General features: G+C 34.7%; 1 protein-coding gene across 2 annotated transcripts in view; it reads right to left on the bottom strand.

Moving 5' to 3' along the window:
• The window catches only part of Epc2 (enhancer of polycomb homolog 2), a 90,398-nt gene that overhangs the window by 3,823 nt on the left and 60,551 nt on the right, over positions 1–26,024 (bottom strand). The window contains exons 5-11 of one of the 2 annotated variants that reach the window (XM_055600708.1): positions 20,203–20,351; positions 19,051–19,183; positions 16,900–17,091; positions 13,638–13,727; positions 12,362–12,507; positions 11,911–12,254; positions 1,563–1,699 (exon numbers count right to left, since the gene is read on the bottom strand). In XM_055600708.1, the coding sequence (XP_055456683.1) occupies positions 1,563–1,699; positions 11,911–12,254; positions 12,362–12,507; positions 13,638–13,727; positions 16,900–17,091; positions 19,051–19,183; positions 20,203–20,351 (1,191 nt within the window). The remainder of the gene's footprint in view (positions 1–1,562; positions 1,700–11,910; positions 12,255–12,361; positions 12,508–13,637; positions 13,728–16,899; positions 17,092–19,050; positions 19,184–20,202; positions 20,352–26,024) is intronic. The other variant, XM_055600710.1, reaches the window with a different exon arrangement.

Consider the following 26,024-nt stretch of genomic DNA (forward strand, 5'->3'; position numbering starts at 1 on the left):
TGTGTGTGTGTGTGTGTGTGTGTGTGTGTGTGTGTGTGTGTGTGTGTGTGTGTGTGTGTGTTGGGGGTAAGGAGGTAACATGTGCATGTGGAGGTCAGAGGATAACTGTCAGGAGTTGGTTCTGTTCTTCCACTATGTTAATTCCAAGGATCCAACTTAGGTTGTCAGATTTGGCAGCAAGTGCCTTTACCTGCTAGGCCATCTTGCCAGCACCTTATACTCTCAGTTTTGTTAGATGTGATTAATGAACAATATCAGGAAATGTGTGGAACTTAAAAGGACATTGCTTTTCTAATGCAAATAGTCATATGTTCTTAAATGAGAGATTTAAGACTTTGGACTTTTATTTTTTTGGTGTATGAAGAATGAAAAATCACTAAAAACTAACAAGCAATTATTTCTGAGAAAGAACTATCAAACTGGAAAATCCATACTCTATTATTTTTTCCAAATAATAATGAGCATGTTAAAAACTGCTCGATGGACAAACATCATGAAAAAGTAAAATCATAGACATGATCCATAGCTACTTCTATCACAGTGTAAAACCTTGGACTGATCCAGCTTTGAAGCAGGCTGGGAAACACCTCAGTTAGTTATTTGAAGAGACTCTGAAAAACACCAAAGGAAACACAGTGGCACTCTTCCATGATTATATGTAAAACTGGCTGCTACTAACACTGATAGCCATAGGCTACAAGCCAACCCCAGATCTACCAGGACTGTCACAGGTGTGTGGATAACAACTAGGCTCACCAAGATTTCCATGGTGTCGACTCACGACTTTAAGGCAATAGACCCTTTGAGAATGAACTAAAGCACCGTGGGTAGGTCCTGGTCTGAGAACTCAGAGAAGATGACCAAACTGAGTTACTCTTAGTTATTATGGAACAAAACTTCAGACCTAAAATGTGTCTGACAATTCAACTTAGATTGTTTTTATTTTTGTTTTGCTTTTAATGGCTTAAAACAACAGCATTGCATTCTTGCATAGTTCTGGAAGCCATAGTCCACAATGAATCTTACAAGGCTCATGTCAAGCATTTGCTGCGTTGGTTTCCTGCAGTCTTATGTTATATTTTTATTTGTATCACTCGTGTCTGTATTTATTGGTGTCTATGAACTAACTGCTGGTGTCATTTCTTTTTCCCTTCAGGGAAATGTGGTTCACAGACAAGGGGGCCATACAGATGAGATTTACCATACAGTTAAACAGAATTTCTTCTCCTCATGAGCTATACTGACAGTATGTAAGTATAACCTTTAGGAAGAGGTTAGAAAGCCATATTCTTGAAAAAGAAAATGGGAAAGTAAGAGTGTGGAGTGATGGTTTTAAAAATATATAATTAATTTATAAACTCTCAAAAATCCTTCTAAAAGCTAGTTAATTCTTAAATCAAAACTATCGCATCTGGCTCTCAAAATAACTGGAGACTAGTTTATAAACTAGCCACTCAGAAACAGTTAAGTTCACTAAAGGAACTCTAGTTAACTCTCAAACTCAAGAACAGAGGTGCAAAGTCACTGGTAGGAACTTGGGAAAGAAGGGAGTGAGCGGTCACCTGTGCTTTTGGATGTGTCTGCTGTGAGGAATGCTGGGATTGCTGTTTCTGTTGAAGCTGCGCAAGTTGCTGCCTTTGCATTTGAACTAGCTGCTGTTGATGTGTCTGGAACTGCTCTTCTGTGATGCCCCCTGTTACTGATAAAGGATAAATAGCAAGTATTAAAGTATTTTTAAAAGACAAAAGTGGAATACAATATAAACTAGTAAAGATAAAAAGCAAATACAAGCCACAATATACACCTATCTGCAAAGCAGAATCACAATGGCAAATCTTTCAATGTGTATGTCCAAAATCTCCTTTGTTCGTATGCAGTTTTTAACTGTCTAACATGATTCTGGTGTAAGGAATTTACCATTTAGTCAGACTGAACTCTTTTTTTTTTTTTTTTATGTTTGTGGGTTTAGAATATGGGTGTGCATATCACAATGCATATACAGAAGTCAGAGGACAGTGGACAGCTTGCAGGAGTCTGTTCTCGACATCCACAAGAGAATCCTGAGGATTGAACTTAGGTCTTCAGGCTTGGCAGCAAGCATATTTTGTTTTTCTTTATTAAGTGAGCCATCATGCTGGCCTCAGATTTGGTGTCTTTAAAATTCTCTTAGTTCTCCAAATCAGGATGCCCGTAGAGTAACAGTAGTAATAATAACAATAAATGTTTGCATTTACTAATATAAATATTAATGATAACCAAGTTACAGCCTTAATAAGCGACAAAATGACTTCTGCCAGTTCTCATGACACTTTTCTTTCTGATTCTAAAATGGAGTAGAAAACAAAGACATTCAGGAGCCTTAAGCCCCAGTATAAGCCAGCACAGTCAGTATCTAAAATAAATTCTATCAAAGGGCTGGAAAAGAGACATTTGCAGAAAACTAGAGTTATAATGGACCTTCAGATGCAACTAATAATGCTCCAAATAGCGTGTGAAGTTATGCGTTTCAAGTAAAAGCAAGACAGCCATTTTCTGAAGCTGACAGAAACATCAGCTCAAAAGCATTACAATGGGTACAATTTTTTTTCAAAGAAATGTAAATGAAATTTCATGAACTAGTGTTTAAGTGAGTCTCTAATGGGCCGACAGAATACAAGTGTCCAACCACACTAGCATACACATACTCTTAAAAGTAACTCTCACTCTTTTCTCTTTGCAGTGCTAGAAGAGACCCACATCCTCAGCTAAGCAGATCCCACCATGGAGCTACATCTGCAGCCCAATTCTACTTTCAAAAACAAAACTAAATAAAACAACAACACACAAAACCTTTCTTTTCTCCTATTTCACTCAATCAGTAATAATTTACTATTTACTTCCATGCAGAATGGTGCTGAAGGAATCTCAGTGACTCAATGAAGGAATTATTGGTTAGAAAGTTATTAATATAAAGTCCCACAGTATAATTGGGAAAATGTGATGTCTGTTCATGGTTATGTACGTGCTGAGTGATCAAATCGGTATGACCTACAGCCAACGTAACTATTTCCCTAAAAGGTTCTGTTTATAAGATTATCAAATGAGAACATTTTGAAAGAAATATAAATATATAGCCAAGTTGTACCTAGCAAAAGTCTTAGCTTTTTAAAAATATATAAAAAGGGAATCAGGTCCAGAAATGAACAAGGCTTTAAAAATACTTTCATTTCTTTTACATGATATAGCACATCACAATTTCTACTGAGCTATGAGGGGAAATATTTTATTTCTAGAAGACTCCAAACATTGGTGTATTTATTATACTGCTCACTTTAGAATCTTTACCTGTATTTCTGAAGTACACAATAGTTATTTTACTGAATTACCAACAAATCAAATGTCTTTCTTTGTACATGTTAAATTCATTGCAAGTGTTCTATTTTTAAATAAAAAAAATTAATTCTAAAGTTACAATCTTCAAAATCAAATGAAAATATGAAGTATTCATGAATTTCCAGCTGTTTGAAAACCTTGGGGAAAGAGATGAAAAAAATAGCTTATTAGATATGAAGGCAGGAAGAAAAAAACCATAAATCTAAATAATTTAGCAAGTCTTACATGTCTTCTAACTCAGGGCCATTTGGAAAGCAAAAGCCACAGAATCCAGGGCTAGCTCACTCCAATGGGCCAGTGCTCTTTGACTAGAGCTGAGCTTTATGTTGTGGAAAAGTGAGGCTCATGCTGCTTACTAATAAACAGTAAGATATCACACTTTTAGAGCCATGTAAAAACAGAAATGTGAATAAGACTCTTTTTCCCCCTTTTCCTAAAGCTTTGTGAGGCAGTTGGTAAAATGGTACTAATTTAGAATAAAATACTAACACTGATAATCATAAATGTCCCCAAATGCATCCAGATCATTTTCATTGTATTCAAAGAATTTATTCATTCAGAGAAGTTTTAATTTGAGCATTTGGATTTCAAATTATTCTGATTAGAGATGTTTAACCACTAAAGTTTGCACAAATATTGTAAAACACAAAAACTTGGAAATCTCCACACTTTGGTCCCCCTAAGTATTTGAGATATAGTACAGTAAACTGTATCTAAATTAGCAAACAGAATAGACTGTCATTTTTAATTAAATAAATTACTTTTGGCATTGAGTGTGGTGGTACCTGGCTGTGATCCTGCTAAGTCAGAAAAACTAGCTGAGGCTGCACCAATTACTCTTATTAAGTCCATGGCTAACAAAGGATTGTCAGCTAAGTGTACTACATACTTTAATGAGCATGTAGTCGTTTGTGTATGTATTTAAAAGAGTACCATAAACTCTCATCTCTGATGGCGCTTTTGGTTAAAAATCACTGATAAAACAACAAACAAAACCAAATTCAAAACCTAATTCTCTAATACAGGCTTTTAAAAATCACACTCCCCATCTTTACGCCAAGCTAAGTTTGCTATTTCTATTCCTAACACTCAGATCTTTACTAAGGTGTTTGTGTTTCAAACAAACTGATGTTTTTAATCCAGAATTTTCTAGAGTACCGTTTAGTATTACTTCAATTCTTTAGAAAAAATAATAGTAATCGAGATATAAAGCTGGAACAACTACCCACCCTCTTCATGACAAGGTTTCACATAGCCCAGGCTGGCCCAGAATTCAATACGCAGTGGAGGATGATCTTTTACCCACGATCACCTGCTTCTATCTCTCAAGTGCTAGAAATATAAATGTGTGCCCATGTCCAGCACCTCAAGTCCTGTGTTAGTGGGAGTGGTATAGAAGGAAAGGTGGTAAGAGATATATAGCTTTCATGGTACAGATACAACAGTGAGCTGATTCTCAGACTTGACTTATTTGTGGGAAAGAGCAAAACCTGCATTAAAAACACTTCCTCAGTAGATTGTTTTTCCTAAGTTATTAGATTATTTACAAGAGTTTTATTTTTTACATTGAATCATCTAGTGGCACACATTAAAATGCATCAGAAACATCACAGGTATAGTAAACAAATTCATTTGGGATGAAATAGAGGAAAGGAACTCCACATTGATGCGGGTACCAGTGGCACAGGAAGAACTAATGATGGACCAAAAAAGCAAGCTCTCTTCTTGCTTGCAGCTAAACAAACTCTTCTCACTAGTTTATTTATTGTGTAAGCTGGCAGCTTAAAAAGAAACTTAGTTCACGCCTCAAAGTTCTATCAGGTCACAATTACCTGTCTGTCTTGAAAGATGTACAATATTTGACTTCTTTAGTAGATGGGAAGCATTCTTTTCCTTACAAATCTTCCTGGCTAATATCCTCTGAGAGACTAATCTATCTACTAAAGAACTTCTTCCTTTATGTATCCAAAACTATGCAGACAGAGTACCACCCTTGAATTTCTTGCTGCCTGTACATCAGTGCCAGTGTTTTCCAAAATCACCCTTTCTGGCTGTCTTCTATACACTGAACTTACTACCCCTCTTGTATGAGTTGGCTTTTATTCTTCAGACGATTCCATATAGCCTATACAGACACCAACCGCTGTCACATTTCTGTCATGTGCTTCCTGTACGGTGCTCGGTCTAGGTCGACCTTTTTGTCCCTTCTTCAGCTGGTCTCTAGAGAGTGAGCCATGAAAACATACCCTGCATACTTCACAGACAGACTTTATAGAGTGACACAACTACAAAGTTCTAAGACTGGATCCACAGAAGCATTCTTGTGGTTATATGAAATATATTCAAGTATTTCTTAACTTTGTAGTGCTGTTCACTGATAAATTAATGAGAAAAATAAACAAAAATATGTTCTAGTTACTCCGGAATGACCATCTGAAAATGCTTGTAGCCACCTTTGCTTTTTATTTTTTAACAGTGTTTCCTTAAATTGGGCTAGGCTTATGTTTTCTTTTTCTTTTTTTTGTTTTTGGTTTCTTGAGACAGGGTTTCTCTGTGTAGCTTTGTAGACCACAGAGAAATCTGGCCTTGAACTCACAGAGATCTGCCTACCTCTGCCTCCCTGAGTGCTGCAATTACAGGCATGTGCCACCAAGCCCAGCTAAATGATGTTTTCTTGAGATGATTTTTCAAATACTGGCCTAGACAAAGTTTTCACAGTTTAATGATCAACACCTAATGTGCTGTTGAAGATTATGTTACCTTGAATTTTCTATCTGGTAGGTTTGTTTTTGAATTATAGTAAATAGTTTAAAAAAATGCTAAGTGTACCAAGATTCCATTTTAAGGGACAGAGCTGGGTCTGAATTGGGGTCAGGCAGATAGGGAGTTTCTCTCTTAAATCTTCCATGTCTCAGTGCAGAGTAAGCGGCAGTTCTCATAAACCACTCATTGGAAGTGCTCCACGGAAAAGCTAGAGGAAAGGAGCTACTGTACAAGCCTACAAATGCTCTACAAACATAACTTCTAGATACAGGACAGTAACTGCAAGAGTTAGAAGGGTTAGGGAACAAGGAACAAATGGATACAAAGTTAATGACAACAGATTTCTTGACGTCCAAGCACAGTGCTTAATATTAAAGGATTGTTAATTCCATCAATGGTGACACTACAGTATTTTAATACTTAGGTGTGATTTACTTTCTTACCTTTAGAGATGACCATAATCTAACCAAATAAAAACAACTATATGAGTATTTACATTAGCTGTCTGTTTGTTCTTTTTTTTTACAAAATTATTTATTTTTATTTTATGTATGTTGGTGTTTTGCCTGTATGTATGTCTGTGTGAGGCTGACATACTGGATTTATGGACAGTTGTGAGCTGCCATGTGGGCACTGGGATTTGAAGCCAGGTCTGGTCCCTCAGAAGGGCAACCAGGGCCCTTTACTGCTGAGCTATCACTCTAGCTCCTATATTAGTTGTTAAAGAAATTTTACTTCCTAATACTTTTTATGATTGCCAACATTTCATGGCAATTTAAAAACAGAAAAAGAAACTAAATAAATGAAAACTCAGGAATTCTCTCTGGAACACTGTAAAACTGTTAATGACTGTAAGGAATCTGGAGCTGCTCAAGAAGTCTGTTGGTCAAAAAAGCTATTGGTATTTATTTTTTAAAAAGATTTATTATTTATACAACATTCTGCCTGCACACCAGACCTTACTATAGACGGTTATGAGCCACTATGTGGTTGCTGGGAATTGAACTCAGGATCTTTGGAAGAACAGCGAGTGTTCTTAACCTCTGAGCCATTTCTCCAGCCCTATTGTTATCTTTTATTGCACACAAGAAAAGAAAACTATATCATGTTAATTTGAACTGTGTTATCAGTGAAACCAATATCCAATGTAAATCTGGCCCTTCAAGTTTGAATAAATAATGCTGTTTTACATATGAAATATATTTTCTTGATCTTTATACTAAAGAAAAAAAATTCTTTAATTGACAGCACCAGATTCAAATGACTATAAGTAGTATCCTCTATCTATATAAAGAATGTAATACTGCCACATGCTGTAAGCTCCTTGAAGATACTGTTTTCTTCCTCAACTTTTTATCATTAAACACCGTGCTTTGTATATAAAAAAAAGTTCAAATAATTTTTTATGAAAAAAAATTTCTGGTTGTTCTATTGTTATACTCAATACACCCCATCCTTCCTTTCTCAGTCCTGTTGAATTTTTAAATTAAGAAAGGATATCTTTATGCAGTAATTAATACTGTTTCTCATTTTATTTAAAACAGGAAGTTTTCTATTTTAATCTTTCTATTATTCAAGGCACACATTTAAATTTTTCTTGAAGCATATTAAAAGTAGTAACTATAAGTTAGGTATGAGGGGATACGTATGGAATCCTAGCACTCAAGAGGCTGATGCAGAATGGTCTTTAGTCTGAGGCCAGGCTGGGTGATATAGAAAGCCTGTTTCTAAATAATCAATACATTAAGTAAAACATCTTTAATATAGATTATGACTTTAAAAAGTTAACCATGTTTAAAGCATACAACAGGAAAGTAAGAAAACTCTAGGTTACTGGCCAGAAAATACATACGATACAGCCTCCTTCCCTGCTTTCCTCAAGAACTAAGAACATGCCTAGAAACAAATGCTACCGCTAAGTACACGAGATTCCATTTCTGCTTAAACTCTTCATTTATTGGATTTCTCAGCTGGGAAAGAAAACTTAGCATTAATAATTTAATTCAGAAATATTCTCAAATAGGTAAAATTATAAGCCTGTCCTATTAGTCTTAAAAATACACAGCTTTCACTAAAATGAGTAAATGACAATATTATCAATGGCACAGAGATAAAACTGTTAAATAAAATCTCCTGTGCCTTCTCTGTAGGTACAGGACGGAGTCTGTATGAGTATTTACTGAACTGTACTAGAAATCTAGAAATTCCCTTTTTAGTTATCTAGCTGTTTTTAACAAAATGTTCTTTCACTAGGTACCTACATTCCCATGTCTGTCACCACTTCTCCCAAAGTGGTGCAAGGACCCAAACTAGGACCTGCTAAGCAAGCTCTACCACTGAACATCTCCAGCCACTAAGCCCAATATTTTAAAACTAATTTATTAAAAACAAGAAAACTCTCCTGACCTTAAGGACAAGAGGACCCCAGGCAGTCTAGAAGTAAATAAACAAATTCTTTGCTCTGCTAACAAATGACTATGAACACTTGATTTTAAAAGATTGACTTTGGGGTTGGGAGACGGTAGAGTCAGTAAAGCACTTCCTGTACCACCACAGCAACTTGAGTTCAAACCCTTAGGTACTCATGTTAAAAGCAGAGTGAAGCAGAAAGTGCCTGCCATCCCAGCACCAGAGACAAAGAAAGGCAGACTGCTGGACCTCATTGGCCAGCCAGCTTGGATAATTCCTTTTTTTTCTTGCAAGTTACTTTTTTTTTCTCTTAATTTTAGTGTATTTACTTTACCCAAGGGTGCCCCGTCCCACCTCTCTTCCCAGTCCTCCTCTTCCCCTCTCCTTTCCTCTCCAGAAAAGGGTACCCCTTTCCTCCCACCTGCCATATTAACCCTCCCAGCATATCAAGTCATATCAGGACTGAGCATATCCTCATCCCCTTAGGCAAGGCAGTACTGCCAGGGGGAACTAACCCAAAAGCAGGCAATAACATCAGATAACCGAGCTCAGTAAAAGATCCTGTTTCAAAACATACAAGTGCAGAGCATCAACAACTGACACTGACCTTTGGCCTCCATACGTGCATATACACATACCCAAATGCATAGGGGTACACACTGTAACACACATACATACACACACATACCATATATAAATTTGAGCAGAATGACCTCTAATGAGCCTTTGTTATTGCTTCAACACAAACATTTATCTTGTGTGTATGCATGTTTGTTTGTGTGTATGCAAGTGTCATGTGTACATGTGCAGACCAAAAAAGAACATTGGGTGTAATTCTTAAGGTGCTGTCTACTCTTTAAAAAAAAAAAAAAAAAAAGACCAGATTCTATAACTTGCTTGTAACTTAGCAAGTAGGCTCAACTGGCTGTCAAAGAGCTCCAGAGATCTGCTATTCTCCACCTCCTTAACACTGAAATAAAGTGCATGTACTATACCATGCTTGGCTTTGTGTGCTGTGTATGTATGTGTGTGTGTGTGTATGTACATTCTTGAGATCAAACTCAGATTCAAATTTCTCAAAGAAAGAAAGGTATGGTAACATCTTTAAATGTATTTAAAAATACATGAAAAATGACAGACATATATGCACACTTTGATGGTAATTTAAATGCTTTTTTTCATAATGAATGATTGATAATATGCCTCATTATTATAGTTATTAGAAAACAGTTTCAGTTACATTAAGTTATAATTTTGGATCAATATATATCCAGAATTGATACAGCAAAAGAGAACTTGTGTGTATGATCTAGAAAAGGGTATGTCAAATCCAGAGTTCATTTGGGACATGTAGTAGAAATCTGTAAATATTCAAATGGAGAATTCATTCAAATCATTTTTAAAATGCTTTTCATTGGTAGAGTTAAAAAGTCAATGTATAGTCAAACACAATTATAATCACCTACACATGATGTTCTGAATTCTTTTTTTGAGTAATGTTTGCTAGTACAGAAATTTCTATTTATGTAATTTTGAATAATCTTGGGAGTTGGCTGGAAAAAGATTCAACCTAATACTGTTTAACTTCCTGTAATAATTGATTTCTAGAAACTCCATGATTTCAAGTTATACTAGGTATTTTTATCCATTTCAGATTAAAAGGCTCTCTATGCTTCACCAACTCAAAAACTGTAAATGGCAATCATTTTGTTAAAGTTCAGCTAGGAGAAAATGAAACAACATATTTGGGGAAATATAGCCCAACTTCCACTCATTCAAACAACTCTAAATTTCTACTGCAACCCTTAAATGGACAAATGTCTACACCAAGTTGGTGTTCAAGACTGTGAACACTAATGACACGAGATTCCAAACTGAAGGATTTCAAAATCACTTTAAAATAACTGCAGCGCCCTACTAATACATCACCCAGGAATTAATTTAAATATGCATGTTTGCTTGTAGTCAATAGCAGTTAATGCAGAGACTCATAGCTAGTCAAAAGGCAAAGAACAATTAACTGTTAACTGCTCAGCTTTAAACCAAGACCCCAAATCACTCCAATGAAGGTTCAGGAAACACTAAGGAAAGGGCATAAAAGGAATTAAGAGATCAACAATAGGGAGGAAGGCTGTGAAATACTGTCTTACAATTACAACATGGTCATGGGCACTCGGGAATCTACAACAGCTGTGGCTGACTGCATAGGGTATGTATAAGAATGAGCCAATAAGCAAACATTCACAGACAGGGGAGGATCTCACTGTGCTCTGCACCATCCAGAGGAGCTAATGGCAATCTAAAGCTACTGGAGGACAGACAATTATCTTCAGTGATGTAGCTACTATGAGTCACGCATACTCCAGTGGATAGATTCATACTTATGCCCAGGGACCATGATTAAAGCCAGTGAGTACCCAAGCAAAAGCAAAACCAAACAAAAAGATAAGGAAGTTGAATAGAGACTTGATGGGTAAAAGAGGGGCTTTGAAAGGACTGTGAGAAAATTAAGAGAGGGAGAAGGAGGGAATACCATTTATGTGCATAAAACTATTAAATAAATTATTTTAAAAATCAAATAACAGGTTTCAGAAGAAAGGCTATTTAACAGTATTAAATCACACATTTCCACTGGATACCATGCATAATTGCAATGTCTACATTACAAACATATTTATAAATTATATATATTTGTAAGTATGTGATAAGATTACTCACAGAATAAAACAAATCAAAATTTTATTTTAGAATGCTTAGATATTGAAATTATTCATAAAATATATATACCATTCATTTATATATTTGGTGACAGAACCTCAAAACCAGCTATGTGGTCAAGGATGACCTTGAATGCCTGATCTTCCTGCCTCTACCTTGCAAATACTGAGATTACAAGCACATGTCACATCTAGCACAGTGTCTCTTAAAATGAAGATCTTTCAGATCTCAACAGGAAAGATGCGTGACTGAAGTCACCACTAAGTGAGCCTCCTTTAAAGGAGCGTCATTTTCCAGAAAGGCTTTCAGTAGAATTCTCAAGGAGCGATCTTGACATTCCATCCGAGTTAGTGACTATTTCTAACCTCAGAAGCAGACAGCACAGCACCAGAGTGGTTGGGAGGCAGCAAGAAAGCAGTACACCCACAGGGACACTGTTCAGCCCACACAGTTGCCACCCTAGACACTCACATGCCAAATTCAAGTCATTTAGTAGGGTTATATTTCTTAGCTGAAAACTAAACTAAACTAAAATTTATTTTCCACGTAGAAGTAGGAAAATAAGCCTCCAAAATTTATCTTGAGTTCATTCCTCTATCATGTAATAGACACAAGGGAGAAAAGAGCGCCAGAGCCTTTGATCCTTACCTGATATGCCGTTCTTGCTGGTGTTCAATAAAGCTACAGATGCTGCAGAAACTCTTTTACTGCTCACAGTCTGCCCTGGTTTTCTTGAGGTACATTCTTCACTATCAATGTCCTGTACATTTAGTAGCCTTGGCTGGAAACACTGTAGTCGACATGATCTGATATTGCTTAATATTTCAGAAAGGGACAGTCTATTTTCACAAGATTTACTGGAAGCATTGGTCCGAGAGAAATTAGAAGAAAAGTCTATAGTTTGGGAAGAGCTTGAAAAACCATTCAGCATCTCAGGATCTAGTTGTTTCAGGACGGGGTCATGTTCTGTGGATATTCGGTCCATTATGACCCTGTAAAGCAGTACAAGGCATACACGTGTATATCATATATACAATATACAGCTGTTTCTCTATCACTTGTCTTTCAGATAGAAAACAACAAGGGCAAAGCAGCTTACCTTCCACCTCTGCCAATTCGCCTCCTTGCAAATCCTATACACCTTCTTGGAACTGTAAGTGTTGTAAGACAATGCTTATACCTCAATTTATCCAAGTCTGCCAACTCTGAATTTTCACACGTATGGTTAGCTTGGTCCAAACGAGGCTACAAAGAGAGGGAGAGAAAAAAAATAACTGAAAGAGTAATTCTGAAAGGAAAAGTTAAATCATGATAAAAATAAAATGTAGTTTGTATTATGAGAACAACTAAAATTTAGATGAAAAACTGTAGAGCTTAAAACCAGTAGTCCAGTTGAAATTTCTAAAATTAAATCAAAAGTTTCCTTATCCAAATTACTCACTCTAAACTAAATACATTTAGTATATATTTTAAAGATACCTATGAAGAATATGCCTTAATATTTATTCATACATAGAGAGTTTATTGATTTATAATCTTCCAAATGATAAACTAGGATAATTTTTTGGGTGGGAGGGTGCAGGAGGCAAGTAAAAACTTAGTGGAAGTATACACATCAGTCAAACTTTACGATTAAGGAGTGTAGAGTCTATTTCTTGGCCTTTCTGTTATAGGCATCATTCTGTTTTTTTTTGTTTGTTTGTTTGTTTGTTTTTTGTTTTTGTATCACCACTTTATCCCCCTTCTATAGTAGTTTCCCCAGCTGCAAATTCCTATCCTTTCTACATTAAGTCTGCCCTCAAACAGGCTACTGTAATCAAATGGTTTGTATAAACTATGTTAAAAGGGTAAAACCACCTTCACCACTCTATAGTTACACACTCAATAAAAAAAACTTAGCACTGGGAAGCCAAGGCCATTCTCTTAACACTGCATCCAATAATGGTACATTAGTAACAAAGAGAGATTCCCAAATGTGTCTCAAATTTATGGATACAATTATGAGGCAACTTGGGCATAAAGTGTAAAAATTATATATGACACACACATACCAATTTCAGCAAACACCCAGAAGCCACCAAAAGTTCTGAAACCAATTTAGGCATGTGCAATTAATTTTCCCAACTGCTAAAGCTGTAATTAAGGTTCAAAATGAAATAATTTTTAAAATATGAGTCGTCGTCTAAGTAAAGGATTCTGATATTCGTTGAAAGAATTTGGCATCTTTCATCTTCTTTTGCTGCTATTCGCACGCCACAGGCATTAAATAAAAAATATTGATGCACTTTCCACTTTTAGACTCAGACTACATTACCCTGACATGAATGATTTATTAATTCCAGATCACAAAGTATCACAAAAAACAAAGTTCTTACAGCGTAATACTGGCATCCTGCCCGCCTTCTGAATGCACAGGGACCATCGGGATCATTTTCTTCTTCAGGTTCTGATGCTGGAGATGGTACCTAGATAAAACAGGTATTCCATTTAGTAGTTACCAAGTTAACAGATCAATGTATATAATGATCAAAAGTAAAATCAGATCACAAACACATTTGCCTACATCCAGCAGGTAGCTAATTTGCCTGAAACATTTAATGACTAGTATATATTTTCTACAGCTAAAAATCCTATTTTAAGATTCATTCTTCCATGTAAGTATAAGTGATATTGTTTTCTTGTTTCTGAACATAAGGATAGACTTAATAATCAGCATACCTTTTATATATCCCATTTATATAAAGTCATAAATTGTGCAGTCATAAATACTTGATGACAGTTACGCTTCACCTACAAGTAGCTATATTTTTATCTGGAAACTTCTTTCCATAATAAAGCCAAATCGTATGAAGAAGAGAGCACTGGATTCTCTGGAACCAGAGCCACAACCAGGTACAAGGTGCCATTTGACAGAGGAAGCAAACCCAGGTCCTCTTGAAGAGCAAGTGATCTCAAACATTAATCTACCTCTCTAGCCCCTTAAATCACTGCTTAAACCTAGCATGTTAGAAACAAAATTAGAAGACAGAAATTTACCAAGTATATAAAAATGAGAGGCATTTTAAGACCACAATAGTAGAGCAAAAGTATAAAGTCTTTTAAAGAGTGACCACATTAAAAATGATTTTGCCAGGACCAGATGCTGCCAGTCAAATATCCTTATATGTTCTGAAGTGGACCCCTAGGGCAGCACTGACTCATTAGAGTACAACTTGATGTAAAAAAAAAAAAAAAGGTTAAATGATTATATCTAAAATATACTCTGAATCATCAGAGAAACAATACAAATGTCCATAGTAATAATGGTTAAATAAAAAAACTTTAGTATTTAAGTTTTAGTTGTCTTACAATTTCAATCTGCAGCATATCTTTTTATCACAAATCTCTGCTTAATCATATTTAACCGGCACAGTTCTGAACCTCAAAAATCCTATTCTCCTTTTAAGACAGGATTTTTTTTTCTCCATATAAACTCTAAACTGTGGTCATTACCATGGAGCTGGATCACCTTGGGAGATGGGCATCTATCAGAGTGAGCTGGGGCTGATTCTCCTTCCTAAGATACCAATACCTAAACTCAAAACTGTAAAGAAACAACAACTTTTACTTGGTTCCTCTGCAAGTAACTCTCTCTTCTAAAAAAATACGAAAGTGACACAAGTGTCCAACAATTCTTTCATGAAATACTTCACTCCTTCCCAACTATCATTCCCTAGGATGGACTCCAGCACACCCAGAAAGGCAGCAACATAGAAAGGAAAACCACAAGTACGATCAGAGAGAGGGCTTCTCCTTCATCCCACCTACAATCTGTCAGCCTGTTTAAAATGTTCTCTAAAGTTATCTATTCTCTTGTTCCTTGTACACTGGACAACATGTTATCTTTCCCCAGGTGTCCTGGAATGTACCCATGGGAGAATTTAGAAGGGTTATAGTCTAAATACCTATATTATTTAGTGATGCCAATATACAGGCAAACAGTTTTGAGTAATGCGTAAATACCATCAAAACTAATAGAGACTTAGAGGTCTCAGAAAACTCCAAAATTGTAAAATGCAATTTTAATGTAGGACTGGACAGTGGGGACTATGTAGTAAATATAAAAAATTTGGGCTGAAATAAGGATTCCTTAATACACAAGGAATGTATGACAAGTTATGCTGAATGAGCTTTTAAGGCAGTAGACAGAGTACCAGCCAGGAAAACATTCTCCTTATGGCCACAGTATCTCATGGCATCCTTCTTACAGGACATGGAATATATGCCAAGACTTTCTAGATTCTCACTAGTACTGAGAGCAAACTGCTCATCAAGTTTATATGCTTTTTTTTCACTGTGTCATTTTCTGACTTAGGCTTTTGAATAATTTCCCATTTGCTTACTATGCAGACATTGTCCCTTCTATATTTTCTTTCCCCTTTTTTTGACTCCAGCAATGGCAAACCACTACACTTCTCTGTCACAATGCTATATAACTCTGCTTGCAGCTTTCTGTTTTCTCTACCTGGAAGAACTTGATAGGTCCACTATTTGCTACATTCTTCACCTCTTCAAAATCATCATTGGATGACTTTCCCATGACTGCAAAGGGTTATCCCAGACTAACGGGATAATTCTTCTGACAGACAAACTCAATAACTGGTTTCAGTAAACAGTTTTCAAGAACATATAAAATAAAGCATGTTTCTGTGCAATTAATGCATATGAATGCTACAATATTGATTGGAAGGAAAAATCAAGGGTAAAAAAATAATACAGCGATAGGGGGCACATTTCTATGAACTGGATTTTAAATGATGCAAAAATAAAAGGCTTTACAGAAAAATCTGGTTTCTAAAGTTATATTTTTTGATGTTGACTTTTAAAAGTCCCTTTAAGTAAAATATTAAAATATAACACATTTGATAGATTCAAGCTGTTATTGTTTTTTGGTTTGTTTTTTTTTTTAATGCTTTAAGGCATACAGAAAAAAGAAAAATAGGTTACTGTTAGACCAGGTGCTTTTTGAAAAAATAATAATAATAATAATAACCTGACCCTTTAATATGTAACATAAAAATCTTGTTTTAAAAATAGCACTGATGAAAATAAAATTTTAAAAATTAATTCTAAATTCTCTGCTCTCGAACTGTGGAATATTTTACAAGGAATTTTTACAAGTTAAAACTTTAATTAGTTCTTCTATATCTTCTTCAAAATAAATAGTTATTACCTGACAAACAAGCAAAATTTACATTAAATAACTAAAATTATGTTGGCAGAATATGAAAGAAAGCAAATTTCTGGTAAATATTTATACTCATGTTTAAATGTTTTCTAACAATGATATCTTGGACTCAGAAATGCTACTTCTAATTTACAAACAGGAAGACAAAGATGCTTGTTATTATAAAAAAGGAAACCTGAAAATTGTCTACATGTCCCATATAACACATTTCTGTAGCTGGCAAAAAATAACAGAGTAAATAATACGGTAGTGGCAATATATATGTGTGTATACTCATGAAATATGTAGAAAATGTCTTATAACACTATGTGAGCGAAGCAGAATCAAGACTAAGATGCCAATTATGTTGCAAAATACAGCAATATAAAAGAGTAGGAGGAAATGTGTTTAAAACAGTTTCAAACAAGCACCTGTGGAAATTCATCTTCATCTGAGCTCTGAAAGTCATATTGCTTAATGTCACTCTTATTGATCACAGGCAATGTCTCAGGAGTGGGCTGCTGAGGTGCTATCACAGCCTCTGCCTTAGGCTTCTTTGGGTACTTCTTCTTTTGACGAACCACATCAGAAGCCTCTTCTTTCAAAGACAAATGATGAGGGTGCTGTTTACATGACGAATTTTCCCCCAAAAGGAAGAAATGAAAATTATTTTAGAAATCATGAAAAACTATGCTCCTCTTTGAAAAACATACATTTTTCTTTAGGAGTTAATTTTAATTATTATTTTAGGTATGAAAACTTTATTATGGTCATAAGCTGAAACATGATTTAGATTTACTTTCTGTAATTTACAACAAAAAATAATTATGGTGTTTTAGGTTTTTTTTTTTATGAATAGTTGAACTGTAATTTTTAGACTGCTCTGCTATCATGCCATCCAGTGTTTAAAAGGTATTTAAATTTAATTGTTACTTAAATCCACTGTGTTGGTGAACAAAATTCACTACTTTATTTTAAAAAATAACTGAATTAGGTCACTAACTTACTAATTTAGTTCTATTCTTATTTCCAATTTTAAAAAGTGTTTATATTTATTAATCTTGAGAAAAATAAGTTTAAGAGCTAGACACTTTAATTTTTTACAGCGTATAATTATTGCCTTGACTGAACAGTAATCAAATGGTCCTCAAGTAACCCAGGATTCTGTGGAGTCCATCTGGCAAAGGAACTGACTGAAGAGTTTGGCTCCTCCTCCTTTCCACAACGCAGAGATCTGCTTCTGTTTTATATACTGGTTGGTACAGCTTTTAATAAAAAGAGAACTTTCTTAAAAAAAAAAAAAAAAAGCTGAAAAATGACTGTCTTGAGCACCAAAGTAAAGATAATATTAGCAGTTTACCATTCTTGAGGAAGTTATATACTGTCTCATGTAGTCCACGTATTAGATGACCTTACAATAGAAACAGTGCGCACAACAGAAATGCTGTTTGAGGGCAGATCATACTGAGTGAGAATGAAGATGCTTGACAGAGATGGACGAGGGTACAAATTACTAAATCAAAAGGAAAACTCCAAATTTTTAGAAATTTTGTGTTTTAAGGTATGAGTGAAAATTAAATATAGTAACTATGTATACAGGGTAAGGTAATAATGTGTTACACTGTTTCTCTAAAAATAATAGGCTATTTTTATTTACTTAGATATATGACCTAAAGTAAGATTCAATATAACTCTATTGGTAATTATGGGTTAAGTTTTATATCCTAATGCCTACTAAGCATACTCTTAGGGAATGCACTGACTGATACAAATGGATTAAAAAAATAGTTTTCAAATGGCATTTGTTGTGCTGATAACTTTTTTTTTTGGCTATGTGATTCAAAGGGAATCAGGAAGGTGGGCTAGATGCCTGTGATTAATAAGAACTTGCTGGTTGAACTGACATGATTCAAATGAGGAGTTACACTGCTCCACATTCTTCCTTAGTGTTTAAAAATGAACCCATAAAAAATAATGACTCTACATTTTTAAAAGATGAATTTTCCACAAACACCCCAAGTCACTTATACAAACTTACTGCAGTTAGCCTCTACTTACTGTCTAAATGCTCCACATCAATGCTTCTTATTTAAATCTATGCTTAACATTTAAGGCTTTATAAATTTTTGCATACCCAAATTAAATAATACCTTAATACAGCAAATGAGTAATAAAGAAATACAATTCTTTAGCCTAAAAGTAAAATGTTCACCAAAGCTAGCTCTTGTACTTGGAATAAACTATGATCCTGAAAACAGAAATTTCTAAAGCCAACTAAGGAATGTAACTGGCAAATACTGGTTCTGGCAATGACCCCGTTCTCAAGAGAATCGGACAGCACATCAAAAAGCATGCACTTTGGTAGACATGAACTCAAACTGTGAATTTAACACTTCATAGCTATGATCTACAAGTCAAGAGCTAGAGTTCTTGAGGGGACTAATGGGTCAGTCTGTATTTAAAAATACCCATCAAAGTGGTGGCATAATAAAAAAAAAAAATCACAATACTTATTTTCTTCCTTTATCACCATATTATGTGATCAATATGATCACTCATGAGTCTCTCCAAAGAATATTTACCTTAGTTTTACATTCTTGAACTTTGTGATGGTTTCCATTATGAAGAGCTGCTGGAGTAGCATATAACTCTTTTTCTGATCTATTAACTTTTACTTCATTAAGGATTTCACCCCCATAGTCTCCCAAATGATATCTTGAAAAGATAATAAAGTATAAGAAAATAGGGTTTAATGATAATATATATATAAATATTTAAAACAACATTTAAGTAACTGAATCAGCAAAACAGAGTTATTAATTTTAAGGGGGTGGGAAGGGATGAGACAAGGCCTCAGTGTTCAGCAGGTGGCCTCGAACTTGATTCAACTCCTGATTCTCCTGTGTCAACCTCTAAACTGCTGATATTACAGGCAAGTACCACCAACCTAGTTTTACAATATTGGATTGTTAGGGGAAAAGTTACAAAAACAAAGCAGTTCATATTTGAGATTCACTTAAAAATACAACCAAAAAGAAACCTTAAGATTGCTTTAGGTATACAATACATAACCTAATCACATAATGTGTTTTATTAACCACAATACTGAGAGTATTGTATAGAATGGTTATTTCAGCAACCCCACAAAATTCCCTAACACCTAATAGAACTTTAGTCTATTTCACTATGCAGAAGAATACTTCACAGATCATAATTCCAAAAATTAGAAACAGGAAATTTTGCCTCCCAACCATTCATTTTCTTTGAATAGTGTTTAAAAAAAAAAAAGTAATAGAGATATGGGCAAGATAATTCTTAAGTTTCATTAAGAAAAGTCCAATAATTATGCCAATATCTACAAAGATCAATTCTGTATACTAGTGGTTCTCAAACCCTTTGGGGGAGTTGCATATCAGATATCCTGCCTATCAGCTAGTTATATTCATAACTAGCAAAATTACAGTTATGAAATAGCAAAAAAAAAAATTCTATAGTTGGAGGTCACCACAACAAGAAACTGTATTAAAAATTGCAGTGTTAGGAAGGTTGAAAGCCACTGCTATATACCAAAATATCCTGCCCCAATGAATTTCAAATCTGTAACAATCTAATTTATAAAACAACTAGTAATTCCAAATTTTAAAAAGGTAAAAACAAAATTCTACTAGATAATCAACATCCAACATCACAAAGTCTGGCTAGGGTGGGCTAGTATGGAGCAGGAGCAATGTTACCTTTTTTCCACAACTTCCAGCGTTAAGTGCAATAATTCCCGTTTGGTTTTCTCTCTTCGCTTAATCATTTCCAAAATTGTTATGGCTCTGCTGAACTCCCGCCTCAGCTTCAGCATCTTTTCATAAGAGGCTTCATCATTCTTACGGTTCTTTTGAAATAACAACAATTTCAGAGAACAATGAAATTATCAGTGTTTCATTTAACAAGTTCTTACTAAATCTCAATTATACCTTTTAAATTATTAAAACAAACAAATAGCAACTCCATAAGAGCTCATCTGTTTAACTTTGAACATTTAAGTACAAGCAAATGTTTAGGTAAAAAAATGTTGGTTAATACTGGCAAAGAAAGAATAATTCTGATTTGGGAGGGAATCCAACTGAACCTGTACATAAAATCCAACAAAATCTAGTATGTAAAAATTATAAAGTCCTTCTAGTGCAGTAATGTGTTACCCAATGATAAAAATAGGTCTGCCAAGACCAAGGTAACTAAAAAATAGCCCAAGTGAGTGTCTAACCATATACCCATACAAATCTGTTAAGCGGCAGCTAAAAGGTTTACAATACAATTAAAAGTAATACAATACAATCAAGAACAAAACTTCACTTCCAGCAATTCAGAAGACTGAAAACAGTATATTAAGTACCTCAAGAAATGAGATTCTCCCATTTGTCTTTCTAAGTGAGGATTGATCTTACCCCGGGGTCGTCTTTCTTGTTTATCTTCTTTAGGTGTATAGATTTCAGTATGTGTATCATATTTTATAGGTCTATATAAGTGAGTATATACACCATGTGCAAGTCTTTTTCCTTCTGAGATATCTCACTCAGAATGATCTTTTCTAGATCCCACCATTTGCCTGCAAATTTCATGATTTCCTTGTTTTTAATTGCTGAGTACATTGGATGTAAGAGAAAACAAGTAACAGGACAGGAACCTACCGCAGAGGGCTCTACCTAGCAGTGTGTCAAAGCAGATACTGAGACTCATAACCAAAGCTTCAGCAGAGTGCAGGGAATCATTTGAAAGAAAGGGGAGTTAATATCACCTGGAGAGGACAGGAGCTCTACAAGGACCAAATATATCTAGGCACAGGATTTTTTTATGAGACTGTTTCTCCAACCAAGCACCATGTATGGATATAACCTAGAACTTCTGCTCAGATGTAGTCCATGGCAGCTCAATATCCAAATGTGTACCCCAGTAAGGGGAACAGGGACTATTTCTGACATGAACTCAATGGTGGACTCTTTGACACCCCCTTCCCCCGGGAGGAGCAGCCCTGCTAGGTCACAGAGGAGGACTTTGCAGCCAGTCCTGAAGATACCTGATAAACCAGGGTCAGATAAAAGGGGAGGAGGTCCTCCCCAATCAGTGGACTTGGAAAGGGGCAGAGAGGAGATGAAGGAGGAGGGTGGGATTGGGAGGGAATGAGGGAGCAGGATACAACTGGGATACAAAGTTAATAAACTGTAACTAATATAAAAAAAAAACCAATATATTCTAATTAAATTTATTCTATTTTAGAAAAAAATGACATTCTCATTCTTTGATGTAGACCTCATTTCAGGGGATGAAAGAGATCTAGCAAAGATTCTAGGCTTCAGAATATTGCTAAGTTCTTACTAGTAAGCATAAAACATAACTTGGACAAAAGGTGGATTTGCTGCAGTAAGCAGCATTCATCAGAATATAAAATCAGCAATGATGTTAAGTCAAATGTCCCACAGTGTCTAACGTATACAGAGCCACATAAACCTCTAATACTTTAACTGTCAGACAGACCTACACTTAAACAAACTTTTCATTTTTAACAATTGAATATAATATTAGAAAGAATTTTATAAATGCTAAAAATCTCATAAATAGAAGATGAATGAAAATAAAAACTGAATTAAAAAAAAAAAAAGGAAAAAAGAAAGCCCTGAGTTTTATTTACCTTTTGTGAACAGTTTCTTGCACTTGGAAAATAATTATCTACTGAAAATAGCGTAAACCATGTTTCTTTATGATATTATATTTGAGTATTGTTAAATGCTAACAGGTTATCTTACTCATTTGACGAAATGAATATTCGTCAAATGAATATTTTATCATCACCCCCACCCTCAATTAGTACTCACAGAGCAAAGTTTTAAGCAATTTTTGTGGGGTAAACAGGCAACAGTAACTTAAAAATTAACATGATCAAGAGCAAACTTTAAAGTGTGTACTATACTGCTAATATTATGTTTTCTGGATACATGTATTAATACATATAAGAAACACACACAAAAATACCAAAAGATGAATATTCATATGAGAGATCACATTCACATGCCAAGGAATAGCATTCAAAAGTATAGCAGAAATTCTTCACCATCTATTTGGGTATAAATTATTCTTCCTAGCCTTTTCTCTTCACAGTTGTGTCCGTTCTATACTCAAGTCATTATTTTTAAAATAATTTCAAACATGCAAAGTGAGAAAAAAAAAACACAAATATTTTCCATATTTAAACAGATCTTCCAACGGTTTCCAGTTTAGCATTTTCATCTCTAGCTATGTGTATAAACGTACATAATATTTGCAGTATTACCCAAAATGAGATGAACATATGCCCATAAATATTCTAATCTGTTTTTATAAAAACATTGTCTTAATATAATCACAGCACAACAACCAAAATCTAGAAAATAAGACTAAGAGAATATGAGTGGGGTAGCATTTTTAAATTTCAACATTCATCATTTTGTTTTTTTGTTGTTTTTTTCAAATCTGACTCAGAATTAAGAACTGTTTTCAGTGGTCATGTTTCTAATATCTCCATTATTTGGAAAAGTTGTTTTTCTGTGCTCATGCTTTCCCCTCCCCCTTTTATTTAATGAAGAATATTCCTCAATTTCAGTGTCACTGATGCTTTTCCATAACTCAATTCAGGTTATATTATTTTGGCCTGCTACCACAGAAATTATATTGAGTCTGTCTCACATCCTATCAAGAGAGTTAGATAACACAATTTGTCCCATTACACTGATTACTCAATTAAGATGGTGTCTGCTGGGTTTACCTACTAAAATATTATTTCCCCTTTTAAATTACTCTAACATGTTGTAGAATTATATAAGAACTGAGTTGGTCATGAAAATTTCCTTCATTAGTTTAATGTTGAATTATTCTCTCACCTGAAATAATTATTAGTATTGTAGCTGCCAAGTGGTGAAGTTTAATAAACTGTTTCTGCTGATCTGATATTTTTAAGTTTGCCATCTAACTAAAAAGAAGTAATGAATAGACTAAAAAAAATGTACATATACATAGTTGAAAATTTTTCAACTATAAAATTATATTTAAAACAAAAAGATAAATTTTAGATCATTAAACAAAATAAGGCAATACTCAGAAAGACAAATATACACATTTTCCCATGTATAGAATTTAGATTGAAATTTGTGCGTACAAATGTTTATATGTATATATATATATGTATATGCATGGTCATGAAAACAGAAAGAGGATGAATAGATCTGGAGAGGAACATAAATACATGTGACACAGGGCAAAAGGGAAGACTATCTGCAGATGTAAGAAGAGGACAGAAGAGAGTTGGGAATGGGGGAAGACAGCATAAAAACATACATGAAAGCTGTCACTTTTGAGTACTAACTTAAAAACTTTCACATGTTCCCTGGACTCATGGGCTATTCTACAAGTTTTGATTCATTACTCTCATTATTTTGATGCTTAAACTTTCCCAGTTTCCTTCAGGTTGGCTTCTGTACCCTACTATGGCTCCAACATTCTTATTTTCTTGTATACCAGAATCCTTCTTCCTGGCTTATCTTTTTAGTCAGCATTAAAAATAACATTGACAATGTTTCTATTCTCTTCAAACGGCCTTATTTTCTGGTTTCTGTTTACCCTTTCTTATAACTGTCTCTGCTATGAGCCAACTCAAATTTCCTTTAAAAAAACATTTTTATTTGTTTTATCTTAATTATATGTGTGTATACAGATATGTGTAAAAGAGTCCATGTGTCCACAGAAGTCAGAGGTGCTAAGTCACCTTGGAACTGAAGTTACAGGCAATTGTAAGCTGTGATCCAAATTTGGGTCTTCCCTAAGAACAGCAAGTGCTCTTAACTGCTCCATCTGTCCAGCCCCTAAGGATTAACTTTTTTCCTTCTTACTGCAGCTAAACATTATACTTCTGTACCTGCCATAAGATCCCCAGGGAAGTGATTTTCAAACTACTGTCACTCTGAGTCAACTGCAAATCTTTTTATAATGAAAGGTGATTCACAGACGATTAATTGATGTGCACAGGCAGAACTGAGAACCTGGGAGTTTCTCTTCCCACCAAATTACTTTTTTTGAGTGAGGCAGAGGTAGACAGATGGTACAAGCAATAAATAATACTGTATCTATGTAGTTAGCATATTAAATATTAAATACAAGTTCTGATTGAAACTAACTAGTACATTTAGATAAGATCATCTGCTGTAAAAATGTCCTAAAGTACTTATTAACGTCCAAGTTAATTTTAGTTCAGTGAGTTATAGTTAAATTCTAGACTAACATGCAAACATTTCAGTAGTCCATTTTGCCTTTGCACAAGCTGTGTTTTTAAGTTTAATGAAGCAAAAAGAAAATCGGCCTTGTTATCGGGAGTATTACCCAGCATGCCCCAATCTGCTCACCTCCCCATACCTATATGCAGTATGACCTGTGAAGCACTTTCCCATCTTTCTAATTTTGAAACACAATAAACATTTGTTTCTAATTTTGAAACACAATAAACATTTGAAACACAGTGCATGCCAGGGATAACTGTAGATTAGAAAGAATAATTAAAAAAAACAACAACAGAAAGCACTGAAAAGGATAATATAGTGCCCTGCAGAGGAAAATGAAAATAATAAGGTAGCAAAAGGTGAGAAGCAATGTTAGGAAAAACTGGTATTAGTGATAGTGAGGTGGTGGCATGCCTACCTTAATAAACAGTTGTAGTTCTCATAATAAACTGCTAGAAAAGACTGAAGTATACTTTTACATCCAAAGAAATATCATCAATGTTTGCATCTACTCACTAAAAGGGGAACAATATTACTTTCCTTCCAGAAAAGACTACAGTATGTTTACAGTGCATTCCAACTGATGAGACTGCTTTAAAAGGCAGCTGGGATTTCAGACTCCAATGCTGACAAGTCTCTTCATCGGCAGTCTACACGTAAGAGAAGTTTAACCATGTTCCCAAACTTAGTTCATCTTAGTCTTTTCTAATCAAGATGTTACATTTTCAAAATCCTTAGCTAAGACCGGAGTGCTAAACTGAGAACTAGGCCTGTGCTAGTGACAGTCATATTTTCTTGGGAAATTCATCCTCTGATGTTTAGGGAAAAAAAAAAAATCACATTCATAATAAAGACTAATATAAAAACTCTAGTTATTAACCAGTAGCAGAGTTTTCCTAAAATATACAGTGCCTGCATCTGCTATACTTCACAGCTGTTACACTAACAGCTGACGAAGACAAGCTTTCAATGTTAAGAGAAACAAGAATCCACAGAAAACGCTTTGTTCCAAATTATAAATCTTCAGTTTTTAGCTTATGTGTTCCTGATTCCTTGTGATGTTAAGAGAGTATGTTATCATGAGAATTGCAAGGCAGTGAATAACCTCCTAAAACAATACTTTCATTTTATGCTATATCATATCATTCCACAGTAAAATCTATTTCTCTTGAAATCTGGCTCACACTTCTGAAATTCAGATGGAGACATTTCTATCAATTTGAAATATGACATTACTGACAAGAAAATAAGAAAAAGATGCCACT

This window comes from Psammomys obesus, unplaced genomic scaffold (genome assembly GCF_907164565.1).
Source record: "Psammomys obesus unplaced genomic scaffold, mPsaObe1.curated_primary_1811, whole genome shotgun sequence".
NCBI lineage: Eukaryota > Metazoa > Chordata > Mammalia > Rodentia > Muridae > Psammomys > Psammomys obesus.